The 22252-nt window shown below is 40.6% G+C and overlaps 1 protein-coding gene across 4 annotated transcripts; it reads left to right on the top strand.

The window, feature by feature from the left end:
- The first annotated feature begins 155 nt into the window (after window positions 1–155).
- On the top strand, window positions 156–4830 carry CDKN2AIP (CDKN2A interacting protein). Of its 4 annotated transcripts, none has more exons than XM_072763852.1 (4): window positions 156–225; window positions 411–903; window positions 1356–1486; window positions 1933–4059. In XM_072763852.1, the coding sequence occupies exons 2-4, from the start codon at window positions 644–646 to the stop codon at window positions 3276–3278; spliced, it is 1737 nt and encodes a 578-aa protein (XP_072619953.1). In that variant the 5' UTR covers window positions 156–225; window positions 411–643; the 3' UTR covers window positions 3279–4059. The 4 variants fall into 4 exon arrangements, with proteins under 4 accessions (XP_072619953.1, XP_072619954.1, XP_025874056.1 ...); XM_072763853.1 differs by having other exon boundaries at window positions 172–225; window positions 1356–1455; window positions 1933–4830; XM_026018271.2 differs by lacking the exon at window positions 156–225 and having other exon boundaries at window positions 359–903; window positions 1356–1455; window positions 1933–4830.
- The last annotated feature ends 17422 nt before the right edge of the window (window positions 4831–22252 follow it).

Below are 22252 nucleotides of genomic sequence, written 5' to 3'. Positions count from 1 at the left end.
TTTACACGGAAACCCTAGCACATTCGTAAAACGCCGCGGGGTCCGGGGCGGCCTCCGAAGGCCTCGCCCGTCTACACCCGGCACGGCGCTCGGACGGGATCGGAAACACGGGGGGCGGGCTCTCGTGCGTTGGGGCCCCGCTGCGTACGCGCGCCGGGGCCGGCGGGGCGCGGGAAGGAGGGAGGCGGCGGGAGCGCGCGCGGCGTCACAAAGCCGAGCCGGAGCGCCGAGGCCGGCGCCGGAGCCGGGGCGCCCCGGGCAGAGGCGGGAGCGGGAGACGGGAGCGGGAGGCGCGAGCGCTCGCCTCCGCCCTGCGCTCGCCCGCCCCGCCCCGCCCCCTCCCGTCCCCTCCCCCGCCGCCCGGCCGGGGCGCCGCAAAGCGTCCTGGGAGAGCCGGCCCGCGCCGGAAGGACGCGCGGGCGCTCGGCGGCGGCGAGGTTATAAAAGGGAAGGAGCCGGCGGCGGGCGGAAGTGGGCGGTTCGGCGGCTGCGGGCGCTGTTGTGTGGCGTTCGGGCGTCGCGAGGGGCGTTCTCCGGAGGGCCGCGGTGCAGGCCGCGCTGACAGGGCCGCTCGCCGCCCGCGCGCACCCGCCTCTCCCCGGCGCAGCGTCTGCTCGCGGCCTCCGCGCCCCGCAGGCCCAACATGGCGCAGGAGGTGTCGGAGTACCTGAGCCAGAACCCGCGGGCGGCCGCCTGGGTGGAGGCGCTGCGCTGCGACGGCGAGACTGACAAACACTGGCGCCACCGCCGGGAGTTCCTGCTCCGCAACGCCGGGGGCCTGGCCCCGACCGGCCCTGACGCGGAGGCAGCTGCCGACGCCGAGAGCGGGAGCCGCCATCGGCAGCTGCAGCAGCTCGTCTCCTTCTCCATGGCCTGGGCGAACCACGTCTTTCTCGGGTGCCGGTGAGTGAGGAAGCGCCCCTGCCCGGCCCTCCCGGTTGTGTCAGCCGCCCCCAGGCCTCAGCGGCGAGGGGAAGGCGGGAAGCGCGGGAAGCCGCGGGTCGGGCCGCCCTCTGAGGGCGAGCGGGGCGCCTCAGCCAGAAGCCGCGGCGGGCAACAGCCGGCCCCCCGCTGGGCGGGGAGGGGGGGGGGGCGCTGGGGGCTCGGCCGGCCGCGCGCTCGGGGAGCACCCCGCCCCCCTGCCCCTGGGGCGTGGGTTTCTGGGGTTGCAGGAAACCGAAAGTTCCTGGCGGGTCGTACACTTTTCTTGATCACAACCAGGAAATGCAGTTCCTGTGGCCTGTTTTTGTTTGTTTGTTTGTTTTTGCACACCCAGAGTGGTAGCTTGGGGAAAAACACTTTTTAAAAGTGTCTTTTTGTTTTTTTTGTTTTTTGTTTTGTTTTTCCTCTTTCAGGTACCCACAAAAAGTTATGGATAAAATACTTAGTATGGCTGAAGGCATCAAAGTGACAGATGCTCCAATCCATACAACAAGAGACGAACTGGTTGCCAAGGTGAAGAAAAGAGGGATATCGAGTAGCAATGGTTAGCAGATCATAGATGTGAACATACATAGGAGTTTAGAACATAAGTTTGATATAATTAGGAATTGTTAACTAATTTTTTTTTAACAAGCTAGAATGTATACGATGTTATTAATCAAGTTGGAATGTTAAAGCCTAAATTGTGTGTGTGTGTGTGTGTGTGTGTGTTTCAGGCACTGGTTTTGATAGTTAACTTTGACCGCGTTAGATTTCAAGTGTCGAATGTCTATGCCGTTGATTTTAATATCAGAAAGTAAATTCTATTATTCGACACTGTTGTAAGAAATTAATGAAGTTATTCTGCATTTTCTTTCTTAAATTACTAGTCCTGATTTTTTTTTTTTTTTTTGGACTTCTGCCTTTCTTTTGACAAGTATCTGTCTTGTAAATTTTCAGGTGATGCGTATGAGCTAGACTTAGTCACATATCTGTTTTCCTTCTTTTTAGAAGGGGTAGAAGAGCCAGCGAAGAAACGACTCCTAGAAGGAAGAAACAATTCTGCAGTTGAGCAAGAGCATGCAAAACTTTCTGCCAAAACAGAACGTGCATCAGCTCAGCAGGAAAACAGCTCAACATGTTCGGGGTCATCTGTGAAGCCAGAAAGTGGGAACGCCACTCGAAGCTCTGGCACCTCGAGTCAGAATAGCTCTACAGGTGATGGAGATCGATCTCTTTCCAGCCAAAATAGTAGCAGCATTTCCTCTCAGGTAACAGCGGCAGGGTCTGGAAAAGCTTTGGAATCAGAAGCTCCAGATAAACATGGTTCAGCCTCAATTGTTTCTTCGTTGTTGAAATCCAGTGTGAATAGTCACATGACCCAATCTACTGATTCCAGACAACAGAGTGGATCACCTAAAAAGAATGTTTTGGAAGGTTCTTCAGTCTCAGCTTCTCAAAGTATCTCGGAGATTGAGCTGCCCTTGTTGGGATCCTCTGGAAGCTCAGAAGGAGAGCTGCCACTGTTGTCTTCCAAGCCTAGTTCAGAGACAGCTTCAGGTGGGTTAACTTCCAAAACTAGTTCAGAGGCAAGTGTTTCTTCATCTGTTTCTAAAAATACTTCCTCATCAGGCACATCCCTACTAACTCCCAAGAGCAGCACATCGACAAGTACATCTCTGCTGACTTCCAAAAGCACTTCGCAGGTAGCTGCATCACTGTTAGCTTCCAAGAGCAGCTCCCAGACCAGCGGATCTCTAGTTTCCAAAAGCACTTCCTTAGCAAGTGTGTCCCAGCTGGCTTCTAAGAGTAGTTCTCAGACTAGCACATCACAGTTGCCTTCTAAAAGTACTTCACAGTCAAGTGAGAGTTCTGTCAAATTTTCTTGTTGCAAGTTAACCAATGAAGATGTGAAACAGAAACAGCCGTTTTTCAACAGACTGTATAAGACGGTGGCGTGGAAGTTGGTAGCTGTTGGTGGCTTTAGTCCCAATGTGAATCATGGCGAGCTCCTAAACGCAGCTATTGAAGCTCTGAAGGCAACACTGGATGTGTTTTTTGTTCCGCTTAAAGAACTAGCAGATCTGCCTCAAAATAAAAGCTCTCAAGAAAGTATTGTTTGTGAATTGAGGTGCAAGTCTGTGTATTTGGGCACTGGCTGTGGAAAAAGCAAAGAAAATGCAAAAGCTGTTGCATCAAGAGAAGCACTGAAGTTATTTCTCAAGAAGAAAGTAGTGGTAAAGATATGTAAAAGGAAATACAGAGGCAGTGAAATAGAAGATCTGGTCCTCCTTGATGAAGAGTCAAGGCCGGTAAACTTACCGCCAGCATTAAAACATCCTCAAGAATTATTATAATTCGTCCAGAATACCACTGCATATAATGTCTGGTATTTGAAGAGAAAAACTGGCTTACTTTTGTATAATATGAAACACAGGCTTTCACAAATTTTGTATTGCTTTTTTCCAGTTTTGCAGAAAATTTACATTCTAGTTCTCTTCACACAGTAGAAGTTGTAAATAATTTATGAATGACAGTACATATTAAAAAGTATGCATTAACAGCATACCATTATGCTGTTTTATTTGCTGAAGAAAATACTGTCTTCTATTTTTAATGATCCATTAGGTACGATGTGTAGTTCTGTAGAATCTTAAAATTTTTGTACTACTTTCAATTTGGTGAAAATGTATTAAGTTGTCTACCATGCTTTTTTTTTTCCCTAGCTGAATAAACCTCCACATCAAAGAAAAGGGGACCATAGTATTTGAATGTCTGAAAGTCTGTGAAGCTTAAGGTTTTAAGAATGTTGCCCATAATGTTGAACATGTCTGTTAAAGAATAAAAGAAAAAATAGTTGCCTCAGACTATTTTTATGAGAAGTTGTAAGCATTTTTTAGATATAAAGCAGTATAAAGTACTTAAGGTAATTTTATTCTGAAGTTGTTTAAAATTCACCATGATTTTGACCGCTGCAGATTCTTTAAGTGGGTTAATTTATGTTTGAGGTAAAATACAATTTACACTTTTTTCTTAAAGACATAAATGTGGGTTTCTATATTAAGCATATTTTGTGACTACTATTAACAGATTGATTTGTTTAGATATTAAATGCTTTAAGCTATTTTACCTTTTCAAGAAGTCGTGTTTTTCTTCTCCCGCTCTAAGTCAGAATGAGTTCCTGCAAATGGGCTTCCCACTACTCGTCAGTAGGAATTACAATCAGGTAATTTTTCATAGCTGATACACAACTTTGTATGGATAGAGAGGTTATAGTCTGTAAATCTGGAACTAGATGGTTTTTTAATTTATAAGTCTAGAAGAACACTGGGAACGGCCACGCACAGCTCTTAGGAGCTTGTTCAGTTGAATTACGTTTGTTAGTAATGAAATGGAATCTGGTGTCTTTTAGGTGATTCTGTTTATTTTGTATATTCTGTTTAATTTTTCTTCAGACTCGCCCAGAATGTTATCTTTATGGTCTTCTGTCTAGCTGCTGCACCTTGAGCAGTAGTGGCAATAATGTTGAGAGAAAAATTAAAGAAATGCCCTTTTATATGCTAGTTGTATTGGGATAGGAAAATTGAACATAAGTAGCACAATTTTCAGAAGTTACTTCAATTTTACATTCTAGAAATAGACAAGGATGCTTACATACTTGAAATGATCACTTTTCATTTTACCAGATAATCTTCAATGATTTAGTTTTGAGGATGTGAAATTAGATCCCAAAGTCTACATTCTGTAAGTGGGTTGCCTTTAGATGCGAGAAGCAATAACATGAATGTCATGAAAGCACTTCTGATTACTTGACTTTCCTCAGTCTTGGAATGTGTATTTCGTGGGACAATTGCCAGAAAAATGAGCCAAATATTACAAAGGACAAATAAATTTCTGTAATGTATCTAATTACGTGGTTTGGCAATTTTCTAAATCGGCTTATTTCAAGTTAGTATAAACATTACTGAAAATATTTTAAGTTGTAACTTTTTGATAGAACTGGAGGAAGTTGCTTAGTGTAAAAACAATGTTTATAAACAATTATTTGCTATATAGCCTTTGAAAAGCTTACAAAATACTCAATAAAAATGTAAAGCCTCCCTGATAGAAATGCGTATTTTACAATAGTTCAAGATAGTATAGTGCAGAAGAAAACAAGGTTTGGGTAGCAATCTGTTTTTCTTGAGATCGAATCTTGGCTCCTTATGGGAATTAAAACCTTTAAACTTCATCCGTAAAATAGGACTAATAGGACTAATGCCCTATGCAAAGAGCTGTGAGGATTAAAGGAGATCCGTTTAAACTGTCTGGTACAGTGCAATATACCATAGTTTAATTGCTTATGTATGCTCATTGCCTCACAACTTTAGGAGTAGCTATTATTCGGCCCATTTTTCAATTGAAACAAAGTAATTTGGTGAAGGAATGAATACAAGCCCATATCTGATTGCAGAGCGCTAGCTCTTGCTTTGTTGTCTTGCTTATCTTTCTCATTTCTCTAAATGCTAAAATTTCTGAAAATCCCCCAGACAGTAGTTTTCTACCAGTTTTATTAAGTGACAAAACATCTTCCCAAAACCTCATTTCCTTGGAGTGAGTCATATCAGGAGCTCTTCTCCTTAATGAATCTTTCTACTTGGTATTTGCATGTCTTGAATATTCTCACCTAGAGAATTAACCCTTACAGAGTGCAACTGAATTTTTTTTAAAGATTTAATTTATTAGGGAGCAGGGTGAGCGGTGGCCGATTGGGGCGTGGGGGGAGAAGCAGGCTCCCTGCAGACCCTGATGTGGGGCTTAATCTCAGGACCCTGGGATGACCTGAGTTTAATGAACTGAGCCACCCAAGTGCCCCTGAAATTAGTTTTTAAAGAAAGCTCTGTAGGGGTGCCTGGGGCTCAGATGGTTAAGATTTGCCTTCATTTTGCCTTCTGCTCAGATCATAATCCCCGGGTCCTGGGATTGGGTGCCCTGAGAAAGGAACCTGCTTCTGGAGTCTGCTTCTCCCTCTCCTGACCTCCCTACCACCACCACCACCCCATTCCTCCCCCACCACTCATGCTCTTGCTCACTTTGCACGGAGTAAATAATCAAGATAGGAAATAACTGAATTTCATTTTTTTAATCACTGAGGTGAGATGATGTCTTAAAACTGATTTTTCTTGGTGGTGCTAAAAATCAGGATTTTCTTTTAATGGTAAACTTAATTGACTTTGAAGCATGGTATTATGAATTTTTATCCTAAACTCTAGGATTTTGGGGGCCTGACACTGCTCCCATTAGCTAAGGTAAGTGTCATAAGGATATCTGTAATTCTAAGGCCTTTTATATGTATTATATACATATACACATGTATACACATGTATATAAAATACATAGAAAAAGCCTCCAATTTATGTGTGAAAGGACCATTGTTTTTCTTACCAAGTGCAGCTTTCTTGGGTACACACTTCTGCTAGCTGTTAGCTGTTTAGATCCTAGTAACAGCAGTGAGAAGGTAACCAAAGCCAGCTTCAACTGGGAACCAGGTCAGTCCTACAATTGTGTCACTGTAGTTTAAGAGGAATTTGGAGTATTTTTCCTCAAAGATTGTGCTAAAGTCACAAAGAGTGAAGTGACTCACTTCACTGGCAAATCTCTGGGTATCAATTTCAGCCATGACTTTTGAAAAATCCTTAATATAGCTGGTGAATAGAAATGCTCTTTGTAGCTTTTTACCATTTCAACAAAAATAGAAAGTCGCGGGGGTTGTCAAGCCATTGATTTTCCCACTACTCTACATGAAAGATATTGGTAGAATTTCATGTTTCCCTGGCTTTCTTGGACGCACCTTGGTTGTTAACCAGCTGCAACCATTCCTTTTTACTTTGCTTCCCGTCTTACCAGCTTTAATACCTCTCTACTTTTCTGTTTCTCAAAAAGAAAAGAAAAAAGATTGAATTATTACCTGCAAATGAATATTAATCTTTAAAGTTTTCTTTATCTGTTCCTTTCCTGTTTATACACCAAAAGCAAAAAAACAAAACAAGAAAGTGGTGGACAAAGTCCCCAACTAAATTGGCTAATTTGGAAAGGGGGAAAAATGTAATGCTGAAAAGGAAGGGTTACATACAGGACGTTCTTAAAAAACTAGAGATTTCATATGCCAAAACTGTAACAGGAAGCAATCACATACCTTTTGTGATTTTTGGAATTTTTATGAGTAGAATCTGAATCCACGTTAGCAGTCATTAGGAAGCAACCGAACTAGTCACAACATAAGTGGTAAATACACCAAACTAGAGGAATGTATAAAACTTGAAAAGGAATGTAAAGTAACATGCCAAAATGCTAAGAACCACCTAGTGTTTTCCTTACAATTTGTCATGTACATCAGCTTACCACGGCTTAGACACACCCAAATGATAAAACCCTAGTTCTGAATATGTAATCATTGGTTTTCAAACTTTCCTCTGGCCATATATCCTCAAAGAAAAATAGGAGCCCTGAGTGTATAAAACAGGAGCAGAACTACTTTAGGGACGCCTGGGTCATCGGGCTCCCCACAGGAAGCCTGCTTCTCCCTCTGCCTATGTCTCTGCCTCTTGATGTGTGTGTCTCATAAATAAATAAATTAAAAAAAAAATAACTACTTTAGTTCAAGAAGGGTGGCACCCCCTGAATTCCTTCAGCACCTCTATGGACCATGAACAGAAGGGGGCTTAACAACTGTAAGGCTCAGTGTAGGTAGCTTACTTCTGCAACAGGTATTAGAAAGTCACCAGTTTACTACAAAACGGAATTACTCTTTTTAAGTAGTATACCATATAGGATTTGTAATTAGTAGGGACTCCAGTAAGCCTTAAAGGACCATCACATAGGGATCCCTGGGTGGCGCAGCGGTTTGGCGCCTGCCTTTGGCCCAGGGCGCGATCCTAGAGACCCAGGATCGAATCCCACATCAGGCTCCCGGTGCATGGAGCCTGCTTCTCCCTCTGCCTATGTCTCTGCCCCTCTCTCTCTCTCTCTCTCTCTGTGACTATCATAAAAAAAAAACAAAACTAAAGGTAACATTACTAATTATCAACAGGGTGAGGCCTAGAACCCACTAAGAAAAAGGAAAAAAAAAAAAAAAAAAAGGACCATCACATAAATTAACATTTTAATAAAACTAAAAATAGCTACCATCTCTTTTTTATTGTGAAATATAATTGTGGAAGTGCACAAAATCCAATAATTATTAGTTGAATGTCCATACCTAGTATACAAAATAAAACTATCAGTACTGCAAGAACTCCCATGTGAGTAGCTACCATTTATTTGGGCCTTCGATGTGTTAATTTGCCTGTCTTTTTTCTTTTTCTTTTTTTTTAAAGTAAGCATTATGCCCAGCATGGGACTTGAACTCACAACCCTAAGATCAAGAGTCACATGCTCTACTGACTGAGCTAGCCATGTACCCCTACTGAGGCCTTATTTAAGTCTTCCTGAACCCTATGAGGGGGTTGGTATTGTTGATCTTTACAAATGAGACAACTGATGAGCATTTTGAATTGTTTCTCTCAAATCACAGAACAAGTGTTATGTTGAAGCAGGGACTCAAATTCAGGGTTCTCACAGAAGACTAAGCTATGACTTGGTTCTAATCTAGGGCGGTCATTGTGAACGCCAATGAAACATGTGGTACCATGATCTTTGTTTCCTATGTTCCAGAAAGTACTAAGTGTAATCACACTTTGAGGAAAATTTGAGAAACTTTGACTATTTAGGAAGCTTCTAAAGAAGTAAACAATTATTTTTTTTTAAAAGATTTACTTATTCACAAGAGACCGAGAGAGGCAGAGACATAGGCAAAGGAAGAGGGAGAAGCAGGTTCCCCACAGGGATCCCCATGTGGGTCTAGATCCCAGGATCCCGGGTTCACAACCACTGAGCCACCCAGGCATCCCTAAAGAAGTAAACTTTAAAGGAAACTGCTCAACTATGTATCTGAAATAATTATTGTAAAATATTTTCTAGCCATTCTATTTGTAGACTTCAAAGGACAATTCACAGAGGCAATGGTATAATCAATGATGTAATCAATGGTTGAAATGAATTATGAATCCTGTCTCATTACCCTTCACCATTTGTATATCATTAAGGTTTTTTTTGTTGTTGTTGTTTGTTTGTTTTGTATACCAGCTAAAGAAAATTGGTTTTCATGAAATAAGAACTAACAGAGGTCCAGGGAGGCATTTCTAGTTTATCTTACCTGTGTGCACTGACAGTGGGCCACATTCAACGAGGGAGTTCCCAAATAGTAACCTGTAGTCGTGAAACCAATATGGGATGAAGTATGTACATCTTCTGTCCTTGTCTTTCATCTCAAAATCTTCAATGCAATCAAGAGAGATATGATATAGGTAAAATAAGGACACATTTTGAAAATACTTGTCCCCCCCCCCCCATAATTCACATTCTTTAGCAGTCATTCTGCTATTATAACTCCTACAGGGCAGGAAAGGATTATATGACTTTAGGGAAGTCCATACCAGGGGTAGCAAGGTAGATTTTGAGGTGAAGAAGGGTAAAGAAGGGAAGCAGGCATGAGACACATGGGTCCTGATCTCTAGTCTATAGCATGACCTTCAGGGGTCAGTAATGCAGCAGTGGGAGTAATGACAGTTTTCATTTACTGAGCCTGCCTTGTTATCCTGACTGTAATCAAAGAACATGTCACTCCTTAGTGAGGTCCAAGAGATCCAAACAAAGAGAAGTACTGAAGGCATCAGGATCTTAAGTCCAGAGCCACAGAGTCATACAACACCAGGGGGCATCATTCACATGGAATGCAGCAGATGTCATTTAATCCAAGGAATGATGTCCCTTGGAGTTGTGGAACAAGGTTACCCTTTTTGGAATCCCCTGAGATTGCTATATGAGTAAACTTATTTTAAAAATCTTACTTTAGGGTCACCTGGGTGGCTCAGTCACTTAAGCATCTGCCTTTGGCTTAGGTCATGATCCCGGGGTGCTGGGATGGAGCCCCATGTTGGGCTCCCTGCTCTGTGGGGAGTCTGCTTCCTCCTCCCTCTGCTCTTGGCATGCAGGTGCTTGCTCTCTCTCTCCCCCACTCTCAAATAAATAAAATCTTTAAAACAAAACAAAACAAAACAAAAAAACAAACTGTTCTTGGGACTAGTGTATGTTAAAGGTACTTGACCATGCTGGGGCACTATTTATACATACTTGGTCATGAGTTACTTTGCCCAACACATTCTTGTCTAGGAAGAATTATTCTAAGACAACAGTATAAAATCACATCATATCAGGTAATGCAAGGTTACTTGGGTTATGTTTTTTTTTTTTATTGGAGTTCAATTTGCCAACATATATAGCTTATCACCCAGTGCTCATCCTGTCAAGTGCCCCCTTCAGTGCCTGTCACCCAGTCCCCCAACCCCCCGCCCACCTCCCTTTCCACTGCCTACTTGAGTTATTTTAAGGATTTTTTTTTCTCCATTCACAAAGCTTGGGGGCAAGTTAGGAACTAGGCAGATGAAGAATTGTGTCAGTTCAGATATGGAATAACAGAGAATCTGCTCTGTGTTCTCTCCCACAGACAGATAATGTCCCTTAATTATCAGGTTTACTTCTGCACATTCAATGTAAACCTACCATCTGTCTCTGTTTCCCTTCGATCTATTTCTTTGCTCCATTAATTCTCTCCCGATTGTTAACTTTGCTGAGGTGAGCTAACATAAATCAGAGATTTTTAAGAGTTTCACTTTCTAAAATCATGGAAGATAGTACATCCTTCAGAAGTTGGACATCCCATAAATTTCAGTGATGTTAGGTCTGGGAGAAAAGTGAAAGGGAAAATTGTTGACCCCTTTTGATCTCTGTCGGTATAAAGCAAGAGGGGAAAGAGTGGATCATAGAAAATAAGATCAGCTCAAGCAACTTTGTTCCCATCAAATGGACCTATGAATTTTGTGTAGACTTTGGTGCTTCTTTAGAATTTAAAATTCTATCCCAGGTAAGGAAATCCATGCCATCATATATCAAAGCAAAGCTTTTCCACTGAGTCTTGACTTATAACAGGAAAACCAAAATAACATTAACAACATATTGATTTTCTACGCCTGCTATAAAAAATTACCAAAACTGTAGTGGCTTATACTATACAAATCTATAGATTAGAAGTCCAATGTAGGTCTCCAGGGCTCAAATCAAGTTGTTGGCAGCTCTTTGTCCCCTTTTGGGAGCTCGGAGGAAGAATCGGTTTGCCTTTTTCAGTTTCCAGGGGCTGCTTATATTCCTTGCTCTTTAGCCTCTTCCTCTACCTACAGGCTAGAAATGGTGGGTCAAGTCCTCAAATAGCATCACCTTGACCCTGCTTCTGCTGTCACATCCTTTTTCCTACCCCTGACATCTCCATCTACTCTCAGAGGGACCCCTGTGATTACATCAGGTTCACATAGATAATCACCCTATTTTAAGATCATTTGATTAGTTGATCATCTGATTAACTTTATTGATTCCATTTGCAATCTTCATTCTCCTTTGCCATGTAATGTAACATATTCACAAGCTTCAGGGCTTAAGACATAGTAGGACATGATATCTTGGAGGTCTATCATTCTGCCTACCATATAGAGATTCAAATTCACCACCAGCACCACCACCATTTATCTTATGAATAAATGGCTTTTTAACTTCATAAATGACAAGTGTTTACTGCTTTCCTGCTGAGCAGATGCAGAATGGAAAGTGGTGCAGCTTAAAAATGAGTCCCACAGTACAGCTCAATAAATTGATGTAGTTAAAATGGATCTTTGTATTTTAAACAATGGTCACAAGTCGTTTCTCTGCCATTTAATCCTCGAAGTCTAATAAGGGAGCCTCTTTCTACTCCCAGTATCCTTAAGTAAGAATGACTTCCTCTTAAGTGTCAGATAATAGGCGTACAATAATAGCTATAATGGCAAACAAATTGTTGGCAGTTTTTCAAGACGACTTTGGGGGCTAGTAGAATTACATCTTTGACATAATGAGGCTGGTGGGTGTGGTAAGAGCTATAAAATAAGTGCTCCATGCCTAATTTCATTTACTTAGTGCCTAACTGATCTCACTAATGTTAAATGTCAAGTCATTGCTGAGCAAGATACATCTTAATTTTTTAAAGATTTATTTATTTATTTATTTTAGAGAGGGAGAAAAAGAGCAGGGAGATGGGCAGAGAGAGAGAGAGGAAGATAAGTGGACTCCCCACTAAGTGACGAGTCCAATGTGGGGCTCGATTCCAGGACTCTGGGATCATGACCTGAGCTAAAATCAAGAGTCAGACACTTAACCAATTGAGCCACCCAGGTGCCCTACATTTTTTTTCTTTTTTAATATTTTATTTCTAAGTAATCTTACATCCAATGTGAGCCTCGAACTCACAACCCTGAGATCAAGAGTTGCAAACTTCACTGATGCCAGCCAGGTGCCCCAAATACATCTTAAATTTATAACTCTCAAGTAGAGCTGAACAAATAACCAAATGGCATATATAGTTATTAAAACACATGATTGAACATTCTCTATAGTCATATGGTTAAATACATCCTAGGCATTTGAAAAATCACATTGGCTAACTTCAAATACCTAACATTTCATTGCAAGTATTCTAAAGAGGTAAAGGAAAAATGTTCATGAGGAACATGGCAGCACATGTTTTGCTCCAGATAATATGTATACTTCTAAAATCAGAGTTATCTGTTTTTTTTAGCAGCAAATTTACAAAACAGAATTTTTGTATGCTTCAAAGAAAGAGTGTCTTTATTTGGAAAGAATATCTGTATTTCATTATTTTACCATCTTCAAGGCATTTTTAAGCTGCCTCTTTTGGAATTGCCTTTGGTTCCAGAGCATATTCTTCAGAACTGCCCCATTTATTTAGTGGTAGGAAATATTTCTATTTTGTGGATTGATTTTATTTTTACTTTTACTTGAGTTTAGGGTACAAAATGCACTTATCAGATGAGGCCTCAAATTAACTCATTAGTTTTGATAATTCACTACTCCCCACTTAAGGGCTCTTGTGTCAACTGGCTTAACCCAAAAGTTGTCCAATCTTACCATTTCTTGCCATTCAGTTAGGGTTCTTTTGTTTCAAGCTACAGAAATTAATTCTAAAATGGCAAAACAAGAATTATTGAAAGATTACTCATTGAAATGAAAGACAAATTAAACTACCAGATCTCAAGAATGTAGGCAGCAGATGCCTATAAGAGACTCATTTTAGACCTAAAGACACCTGTTGATTGAAAGTGAGGGGATGGAGAAATATCTATCATGCAAATGGATGTCAAAAGAAAGCCAGAGTAGTTAATACTTATTTCAGACAAAATACTCTTTCTTTTTTAAGGTTTTATTTATTTATTCATGAGAGACACAGAGAGAGGCAGAGACACAGGTTCCATGCAGGGAACCCAATGTGAGACTCAGTCCCAGCACTCCAGGATCACACCCTGAGCCAAAGGTAGATGCTCAACCACTGAGCCACGCAGGAGTTCCTGGACAAAATAGACTCTAAAACAAAAACTAGCAAGAGACAGAGAAGGACACTACATAATAATAAAGAGGACAATCCAACAAGAAGATATAATGATTGTAAATATTTATCACCCAATATGGGAGCATCCAAATACATAATAACAGTTAATAACAAACATAAAATAACTAATCAATAGGGAACTTTCACACCCCTCTTATAACAATGTACAAATCATCTTAACAGAACATTAGCCAGGAAACAATGACTTTGAATGACAAACTGGAATAGATAGGTTTATTTATTTATTTATTTATTTTTAAAGATTTTATTTATTTATTCATGAGAGACACAGGGAGAGAGGCAGAGACATAAGCAGAGGGAGAAGCAGGCTCCCTGCAGGAAGCTCAATGTGGGACTCGATCCCAGGACTCCAGGATAACGCCCTGAGCCAAAGGCAGGCGCTTAACTGCTGAGCCACCCAGGTGTCCCCAGATGGGTTTAACATATATTCAGAACATTCCATCCTAAAACAACAGAATACATTCTTTTCAAGTACATATGGAACATTCTCCAGAATAGATCACATATAAGGCCATAAAACCAGTATCGACAAATTCAAAAACATCAAAGTCATACCACGCATCTTTTTAGATCACAATGCTGTGAAACTAGAAGTCAGCCACAAGAAAAAATCTGGAAAGACCACAAATACATGAATATTAAATAACATGCTACTACATAATGAATGGGTCAACCAGGAAGTAAAAGAAAAAATAAAAACGTACACTGAAACAAATGAAAATGAAAACAACAAAACAAAGTCAGTTCTAAGAGGGCAGTATATAGCAATACAAGGCTTCCTCACAAAGCAAGGAAAATCTCAAACAACCTGACCTTACACATAAAGGAGCTAGAAAAAGAACAACAAACAAAACCTAAAACCAGCAAAAGGAAGGAAATAATGAACATTAGAGCAGATATAAATGATATACAAGCTAATAAAAACAAACAATAGAACAAATCAATGAAACCAGGACTTAGTTCTTTGAAAAAATCACTAAAATTGATAAACCTGTAGCCAGGTTTATCAAGACAAAAGAGGACTCAAATAAAATTTCAAATGAGAGAGGAGAAATAATTACCAACACCACAGAAATACAATCATAAGAGAATATTAGGGAGGCACTGGCTGGCTCAGTCAGTGGAGTGTGCAACTCTCGACCTCAAGGATGTATGTTCGAGCCCCATGCTGGGTGTACAGATTTCTTAAAAATAAAATCTTTAAAAAAAGATTATGAAAAACTATATGCCAACAAATGGGACAACCTAGAAGAAATGGATTAAATTCCTAGAGACATAAAAACTACCAAAACTGAAACAGGAAGAAATAGAAAATCTGAACAGACCAATAGCAAGCAAAGAAATTGAGCCAGTAATCAAAAAACTCCCAACAAACAAAAGTCTCGGACCAGATGGCTTCACAGGCAAATTCTACCAAACATTTAAAGAATTAATACTGATTTTTCCGAAGCGATTCCAAAAAATAGAAAATGAAGGAAAACTTCCAAATTCATTCTATGAAACCAGCATTACCCGGATACCAAAACCAGATAAACACACCACTAAAAAAGAGAAGCATAGGCAAGAATCCCTGATGAATATGGATGCGAAAATTCTCAAGAAAATACTAGGAAACTGAATTCAATGATACGTTGCAAAAATCAACCACCATAGTTAAATGAAACTTATTCCTGGGATGCAAGTGTGGTTCAACAGTCACAAATCAGTGTGATACATCACATCAAGAGAAAGGATAAGAGTCATATGATCATTTCAATAGATACAGAAAAAAATACAACATCCATTCATGATAAAAACCCTCAACAAAGTAGGTTTAGAGGGAACATACCTAAACCTAATAAAGGCCATATTTGAAAAACCCACAGTTAACATCCTTAATGGGGGAAAACTGAAAACTTTTCCCCTAAGATCAGGAACAAGACAAGGATGTCCACTCTTACTACTTCTATTCAACATAGTACTGGAGTCCTAGCCACAACAGTTACAACAAAAAGAAATAAAAGACAAATTGGTAAGGAAGAAATAAAAACTTCCATTGTTTGCAGATGAAATGAAACTATATGTAGAAAACCCGAAAGACTCCAACAAAAAGCTGCTAAAACTGATAAACAAATTTAGTAAAGTCACAGAATACAAAATCAATGTACAGCAATTTGCTGCATTCCTATACACCAATAATGAAGTAGTAAGAAGAAAAATTAACAATCCCATTTACAATTGTACCCCCCAAAATAAGATATCTCAGAATAAACCTAACCAAGGAGGTAAAAGACCTGTACTCTGAAAACTATAAAATGCCAATGAACGAAAATGAAGATGACGCAGAGAAATGAAAAGACATTCTATACTCATGGATTGGAAGAACAAATACTGGGGGGGGGGGTTGTTGTTGTTGTTTTAAGATTTTATTTATTTATTCATGAGAGACACAGAGAGAGGAAGAGACATAGGCAGAGGGAAGAAGCAGGCTCCTTGTGGAGAGCCTAATGTGGGACTCCATCCCAGGACTCTGGGATCACAACCTGGAGTGATCATGAGCCAAAGGCAGATGCTCAAAAAAAAAACAAACAAACAAAAAAAAAAAAACAAAGGCAGATGCTCAAGCACTGAGCTACCCAGGTGTCCTGGAAGAACAAATATTTTAAATGTCTATACTATCCAAAGCAATCAGTCTGTACATTTAATGCAATCCTTATCAGGATACCAACAGAATTTTTCAAAGAATGAAAATGAACAATCCTAAAATTTGTATGGAACCACAAAAGGGCTCAAATAGCTAAAGCAATCTTGAAAAAGAAAGGCAAAGCTGGAGACATCACAATTCTGGACTTCGAGTTATATTACAAAGCTGTGTAATCAAAATAGTATGGTACTGGCACAAAAACACATAGGTCAATAGAACACAATAGAAAATCCAGAAATAAACCCACAATTATGTGGTCAATTAATCTTTGACAAAACAGGAAAGAATATGCAATGGGGAAAAAATAGTGTCTTCAACAAATGGTGTTGGGAAAACTGGACAGCTATATGCAAAAGAGTGAGACTGGACCACTTTCTTACCATACACAAAAATAAACTCAAAATGGATTAAATATCTAAATGTGAGACCTGAGATCATCAAAATCCTAGAAGAGAACATAGGCAGTAACTTCTTTGACGTCGGCCATAGCAACTTCATTCTAGATATGTCTCCCGAGGCAAGGGAAATAAAAGCAAAAATAAACTATTGGGACTTTGTCAACATAAAAAGCTTCTGCACAGTGAAGGAAACAATCAGAAAACTAAAAAGCAATTTTTGGAATAAGAGAAGATATTTGCAAATTACATATCTGATAAAGGGTTAGAATCTAAAATAAATAATGAATTTATAGAACTTAATACCCCCAAACCTCAAAAATCCAATTAAAAATGGACAGAAGACATGAACAGACATTTCTCCAAAGAAGGCACACAGATGGCCAACAGACACATGAAAAGATTGTCGTCATCACTTATCATCAGGGAAATGCAAATCAAAACTATAATGAGATACCACCTCACATCTGTCAGAATGGCCAAAATCCATAGCACAAGAAACAACAGGTGTTGGAGTGAATGTGGAAATAAAGGAAGCCTCCTGCACCATTGGTAGGAATGCAAACTGGGGCAGCCACTGTGGAGAATAGCATGAAGCTTCATCAAAAAGCTAAAAATAGGGGATCTCTGGGTGGCTCAGTGGTTAGTGTCTGCCTTTGGCCCAGGGCGTGATCCTGGAGACCTGGGATCGAGTCCCACATCTGGCTCCCTGTGTGGAGCCTGCCTGTCCCTCTGCCTGTGTCTCTGCCTCTCTCTCTCTCTCTGTCTCTCATGAATAAATAAATATTTTTTTTTAAAAAAAAAGCAAAAAATAGAGGGGTGTCAAGGTGGCTCAGGTGGTTGAAGGTCTGTCTCTTGGTTTTAGCTCAGGCCGCGATCTTGGGGTTGTGGGATCAAGCCCTCCATCAGGCTCTGCACTCAGCAGGGAGTCTGCTTGGAGATTCTTTCCCTCTACCCCTCCCTTCACTCGTGTGCTCTCTCTCTCTCTTTCTAGGATAAATAAATGTTTTTTTAAAAGGTTAATAGAACGGGGCACCTGGGTGGCTCAGTAGTTGAGCATCTGCCTTTGGCTCAGGTCATGATCCTGGAGTCCTGGGATCGAGTCCCACATCCGGCTCCCTGCATGGAGCCTGCTTCTCCCTCTGCCTGTGTCTCTGCCTCTCTGTGTCTCTCGTGAATAAATAAATAAAATCTCTTAAAAAAAGTTAATAGAACTATCTTATGATACAGCAATTGCACTACTGGGTTTATCCAAAAAATATAAGAACACTAATTCAAAGGAATACATGCACCCCTATATAGCAGTATTATTTATCATAGCCAAGATTTGGAAGCAGCCAAGTGGTCCATCAGTAGAAGAATGGATAAAGAAGATGTGGTATATATGTATGTGTATATATATATACACACACAATGGAATATTATTCAGCCATTTGCAATGACATGGATGGAGCTAGAGAGTATTATGCTATGTGAAATAAGTGTCAGAGAAAGACAAAATATCATATGATTTCACTAATATGTGGAATTTAAGAAACAAAACAAATAAGCAAAGGGAAGAAAAGGAGAGAGACAAATCAAGAAATAGTTTTTTTGGGTGCCTGGTTGTTTCAGTCTGTAGAATAGGTGAATCTTGATCTCAGAGTCATGAGTTTGACTTCCACATTAAGTGTGGAGCCTATTGAGAAGAGAAGAGAAGAGAAGAGAAGAGAAGAGAAGAGAAGAGAAGAGAAGAGAAGAGAAGAGAAGAGAAGAGAAAAGGGAAGGTCTCTTAATGAAAGAGAACAAACTGATGGTTAGCAGAGGGGAGGTGGGTTGGGGGATGGGAGAAATAGGAGAAGTGCACTTGTCATGATGAGCACTAGCTGGTGTGTGGAAGTGCTGAATCACTATATTGTATACCCCTTAAACTAATATAACACTGTATGTTTACTAACTAGAATTTAAATAAAAACTTCTATTTACTTATTTGTTTATTTTAAAAGATTTTATTTATTTATTCACGAGAGACAGAGAGAGAGAGAGGCAGAGACACAGGCCGAGGGAGAAGCAGGCTCCATGCAGGGAGCCTGATGTGGGACTTGATCCCAGGTCTCCAGAAACAGGCCCTGGGCTGAAGGCGGCGCTAAACTGCTGAGCCACCTGGGCTGCCCTAAAATAAAAACTTTTAAAAACCACTATGCCGAAAGTAAAAAATCTAAGTAGCAGAGACAGACAACTTCTCTCTCTCTTTTTAAAAGTAGACTCTACCCCTGGGCGGGGAGGGGCTTGAACTCACAACAATGAGATTGAGAGTCACATGCTCTACTAACTGAGCCAGCCAGGTGCCCCAGAGACAATTTCATCAAGGTACTATCATCAAAACAATCCAGTTCCAACCATTCTATGTTCTGTAATTTAACTCAAGCTTCAGGTTCTCAGGAAAGAAAATCCAAATTGCTAAGCTTAGGTTACATGTCTGTCTCACGGGGTGCAGGTAGAGGTGCATGAATAATTTACTGACCAATATTAACAGCAGTTTTGTCTCCATGAAGGTCCAGACCTAGATACCACTTGGATAAATCAGAATTTACTTTTTTAAAGGATATAGAATGAAGTCAGCACAGTCGGGATACTCTGCAGAAAGATCAACAATATTCTCCAAAGACAAAGAAAGTTGAAACTTCTGGACCCAGACCCTCAAAAGATAATGTGGTGAGTTGGCAAGAGTCACATCAGACCTTCTGAGAGCTCAATTGCACCCCTCAGGCCCACGTTTCAGAGGCTAGAAGTCTGAGAGACAGCCTGTCTAATATGTTGAAGGCTGTTGGATCCACACCAAACGCACCCCATGGTAGAGTTAGGTTCTGTGCACTGTGATTTCTAGGGTTCAATATATAGTGCTTTTAGGTCTGGAAAAACTTCATCTCTTGCTCTTAGCTTTTTTGCAAGATAGCATGGCTTGAGCCAAGAACATACTCGAATTCAATGCTGTAGGAGCAGAACAAAGTCCGTGATAGCTCCTGGACGAGTTAAAGGGGCGATCCTGAGCCAGGCCCTTGACTGACATCCCCTTGAGACCACAGGGCTGGGCGTGGGTGCAGGCAGGGGTGGTGCAGTGGTGATGGCAGGAGATGACAGTTCCTTCAAGTTCTCTCTGCCTCAGGGATCATTCTCCAGAGGGATGTTTTAATTATAAAAAGGGAAAGATGTGCTCGCCAAAACAGAGGTCCTGTAGAGAGACTTATATGAATGATTAGTTGTCGGGATCTCCAACGCGTGCTTCCCGTGCTCCACTCCCTAAAGAGCTAGTCATTAAACCTACCCAGGTCCTGGAGCACACGCTGTCCCCATTCTCAAAGTCTTTTTTCTCTGAAAGTACCTCAAGCAATCATACCCTTGAAAGAAAAATAGGCAAGGGATTTGCCTCAGAAACTACCCCCTAAAACTGATCAGAATGGGGTGGCGCAGGTGCTTTCCCACAATGGATTCACCTCAGTCTGGTTACTGTGGTTTCCTTTCTCCTGGATTTCAAACTACTGTCACATACAGGGGAAGCAGCTCTCTGCTGCTACCCTAATTTTTTGGTTATCACTGACTTCACGAAGAAGCTGTTCTCACCAAGATAATCTCCAATGTTTTATTCCATTCCAACAGCTAAGAGGTGGCAACCACAGACACAGCACATGCTCTTAAATCTGATATAATCTGTAAAAGAAATAAATTATTCAATCTTCTCTGTTTTATCAGTAAAAAGTACTCATAGTAGATCTCACAACCAAAGGATAGCACACTAATAGCAAGTGCTGCTTCCTCTGGAGAGGACAGAGCCAGCCCCATAGGACCGTTCTTTCAGACAAACTCCATGCAGAGAGAGTCTGATACCAGTCTAGTTCTTTAGTGTTTTCCACCTTCCATGAGAAAGTCTTTGTATTGAACACAATGCCCTGTCTTCAGGAACTGTTGAGAATACTTAGCAGGCAATTCTGGAACGTTAACGAGGCACATGACACATTGCACATCCTAACTAAGCACAAAGTGACTGCTGCTTTTTAGCACTATCCTAACATCAGGCATACTCACCTATGTCATCCAAAATACTTAACCTTCCACAAAGAGGATTTTTTGGTCAATTTTATTATGTTTTTTAATAAACATAGTTGAATTTAAATTCATCTTGGCAACATATAGTACAACACTGAGTGTTCATCACATTACGTGCCCTCCTTAATGCCAATCACCCAGTTACCCCATCCCCCCACCCATCTTCTCTTCTGCAACCCTTTGTTTCCCAGAGTCTCTCCTGGTTTGTTTTCCTCTCTAATTTTTCCTCACTCAGCTCCCCACCCCCTTACCCTATTGTCTGCTGTACTACTTCTTATATTCCTATGAGTGAAACCATATGATAATTGTCTTTCTCTGATTGACTTATTTCGCTCAGCATAGTATCCTTCAGTTTCATACACATTGATGTAAATGGTAGATATTCATCCATCTATCCATTCATCTGTCGAAGGCCATCTCGTCTACCTCCACAGTTTGGTTATTGTGGACATTGCTGCCATGAGCATTGGGGTGGAGATGTCCCATCATTTCACTCTATCTGTATCTTTGGGGTAAATACCTTAGCAATTGCTGGGTCATAGGGTAGCTCTATTTTCAACTTCTTGAGGAACCTCTACACTATTTTTCAGAGTGGCTGCACCAGTTTGCATTCCCAAGAGTGGAAGAGGGTTTCCCTTTTTTCACATCCTTGACATTTATTGCTGCCTGACTTGTTAATTTTAGCCATTCTCACCGGTGTGAGGTGGTATCTCATTGTAGTTTTGATCTGTATTTCCAGAGGGGATTTTTCATACCTAAAACCTAGCAGCTTGAGGAGCCCTAAGGTAAACAGCAGGCATATTTGACCCTGTGAGTAATATTATGAGCCCACAAATGTCAGTCTAAGACTCTTCTGTAAATAAGTTAAGAAATCTGGTACCATAAATAATACTGTTTTGTATTTTAAAATGAAAACACTGTAAAGCAATGAAAAAAAGGACTCCACAATTTGTTAATTGGGAAAGAATTCACAAAGAAGAGGCTATAAAAAAGTATGGCCCAATAGTAGCACAGATGGAATGAGAATAAAGCCTTCCAAGGTAAAAATGTAAATGAAATTGGCACTTAAATTAATGTGTATAATTTGGGAATAAATATGAGTTATATATCATGTGTTTATAAGGTTCTGTTATAATCCAGACCAATTTCCAGAGTTTGAAGTTGGTGGTGTTAAAGTTGGCAAGTTGCTCTTATTTTCCAGGAAATAATCCAAAAGCATAAGAGAAAATGAGCAAAAAATAAAAATGTGTGTGTGTGTGTGTGTGTGTGTGTGTGTGTGTGTGTGAGAGAGAGAGAGAGAGAGAGAGAGAGAGAGATTAGGAGACAGCAGAAATGCCAGATCACAAAATAGAAGAGGGACTCTGAAAAGCAGTAAGGATCAATGAGCTAAGAGCATGGAAGTGTATAGAGAGAAAATGCAATCAAAGGGTCATAAAGCCAGCAAACTATACTATCATCATGAAGCACAAAACTTAAATCCTTTGTTTGCAACAGTGGGAACAGGATACATGCACTGATGGGGTAAGTTCTCATGGGGGAAGCAGTCTGTCTCTGTAGCAACAGGAGAAAAGAGATTTGGTATTT

This window comes from Vulpes vulpes, chromosome 7 (assembly GCF_048418805.1).
Source record: "Vulpes vulpes isolate BD-2025 chromosome 7, VulVul3, whole genome shotgun sequence".
Lineage (NCBI taxonomy): Eukaryota > Metazoa > Chordata > Mammalia > Carnivora > Canidae > Vulpes > Vulpes vulpes.
Note: the sequence above shows the minus strand (reverse complement) of the source record. Positions and strands in the feature narration are given on the sequence as shown.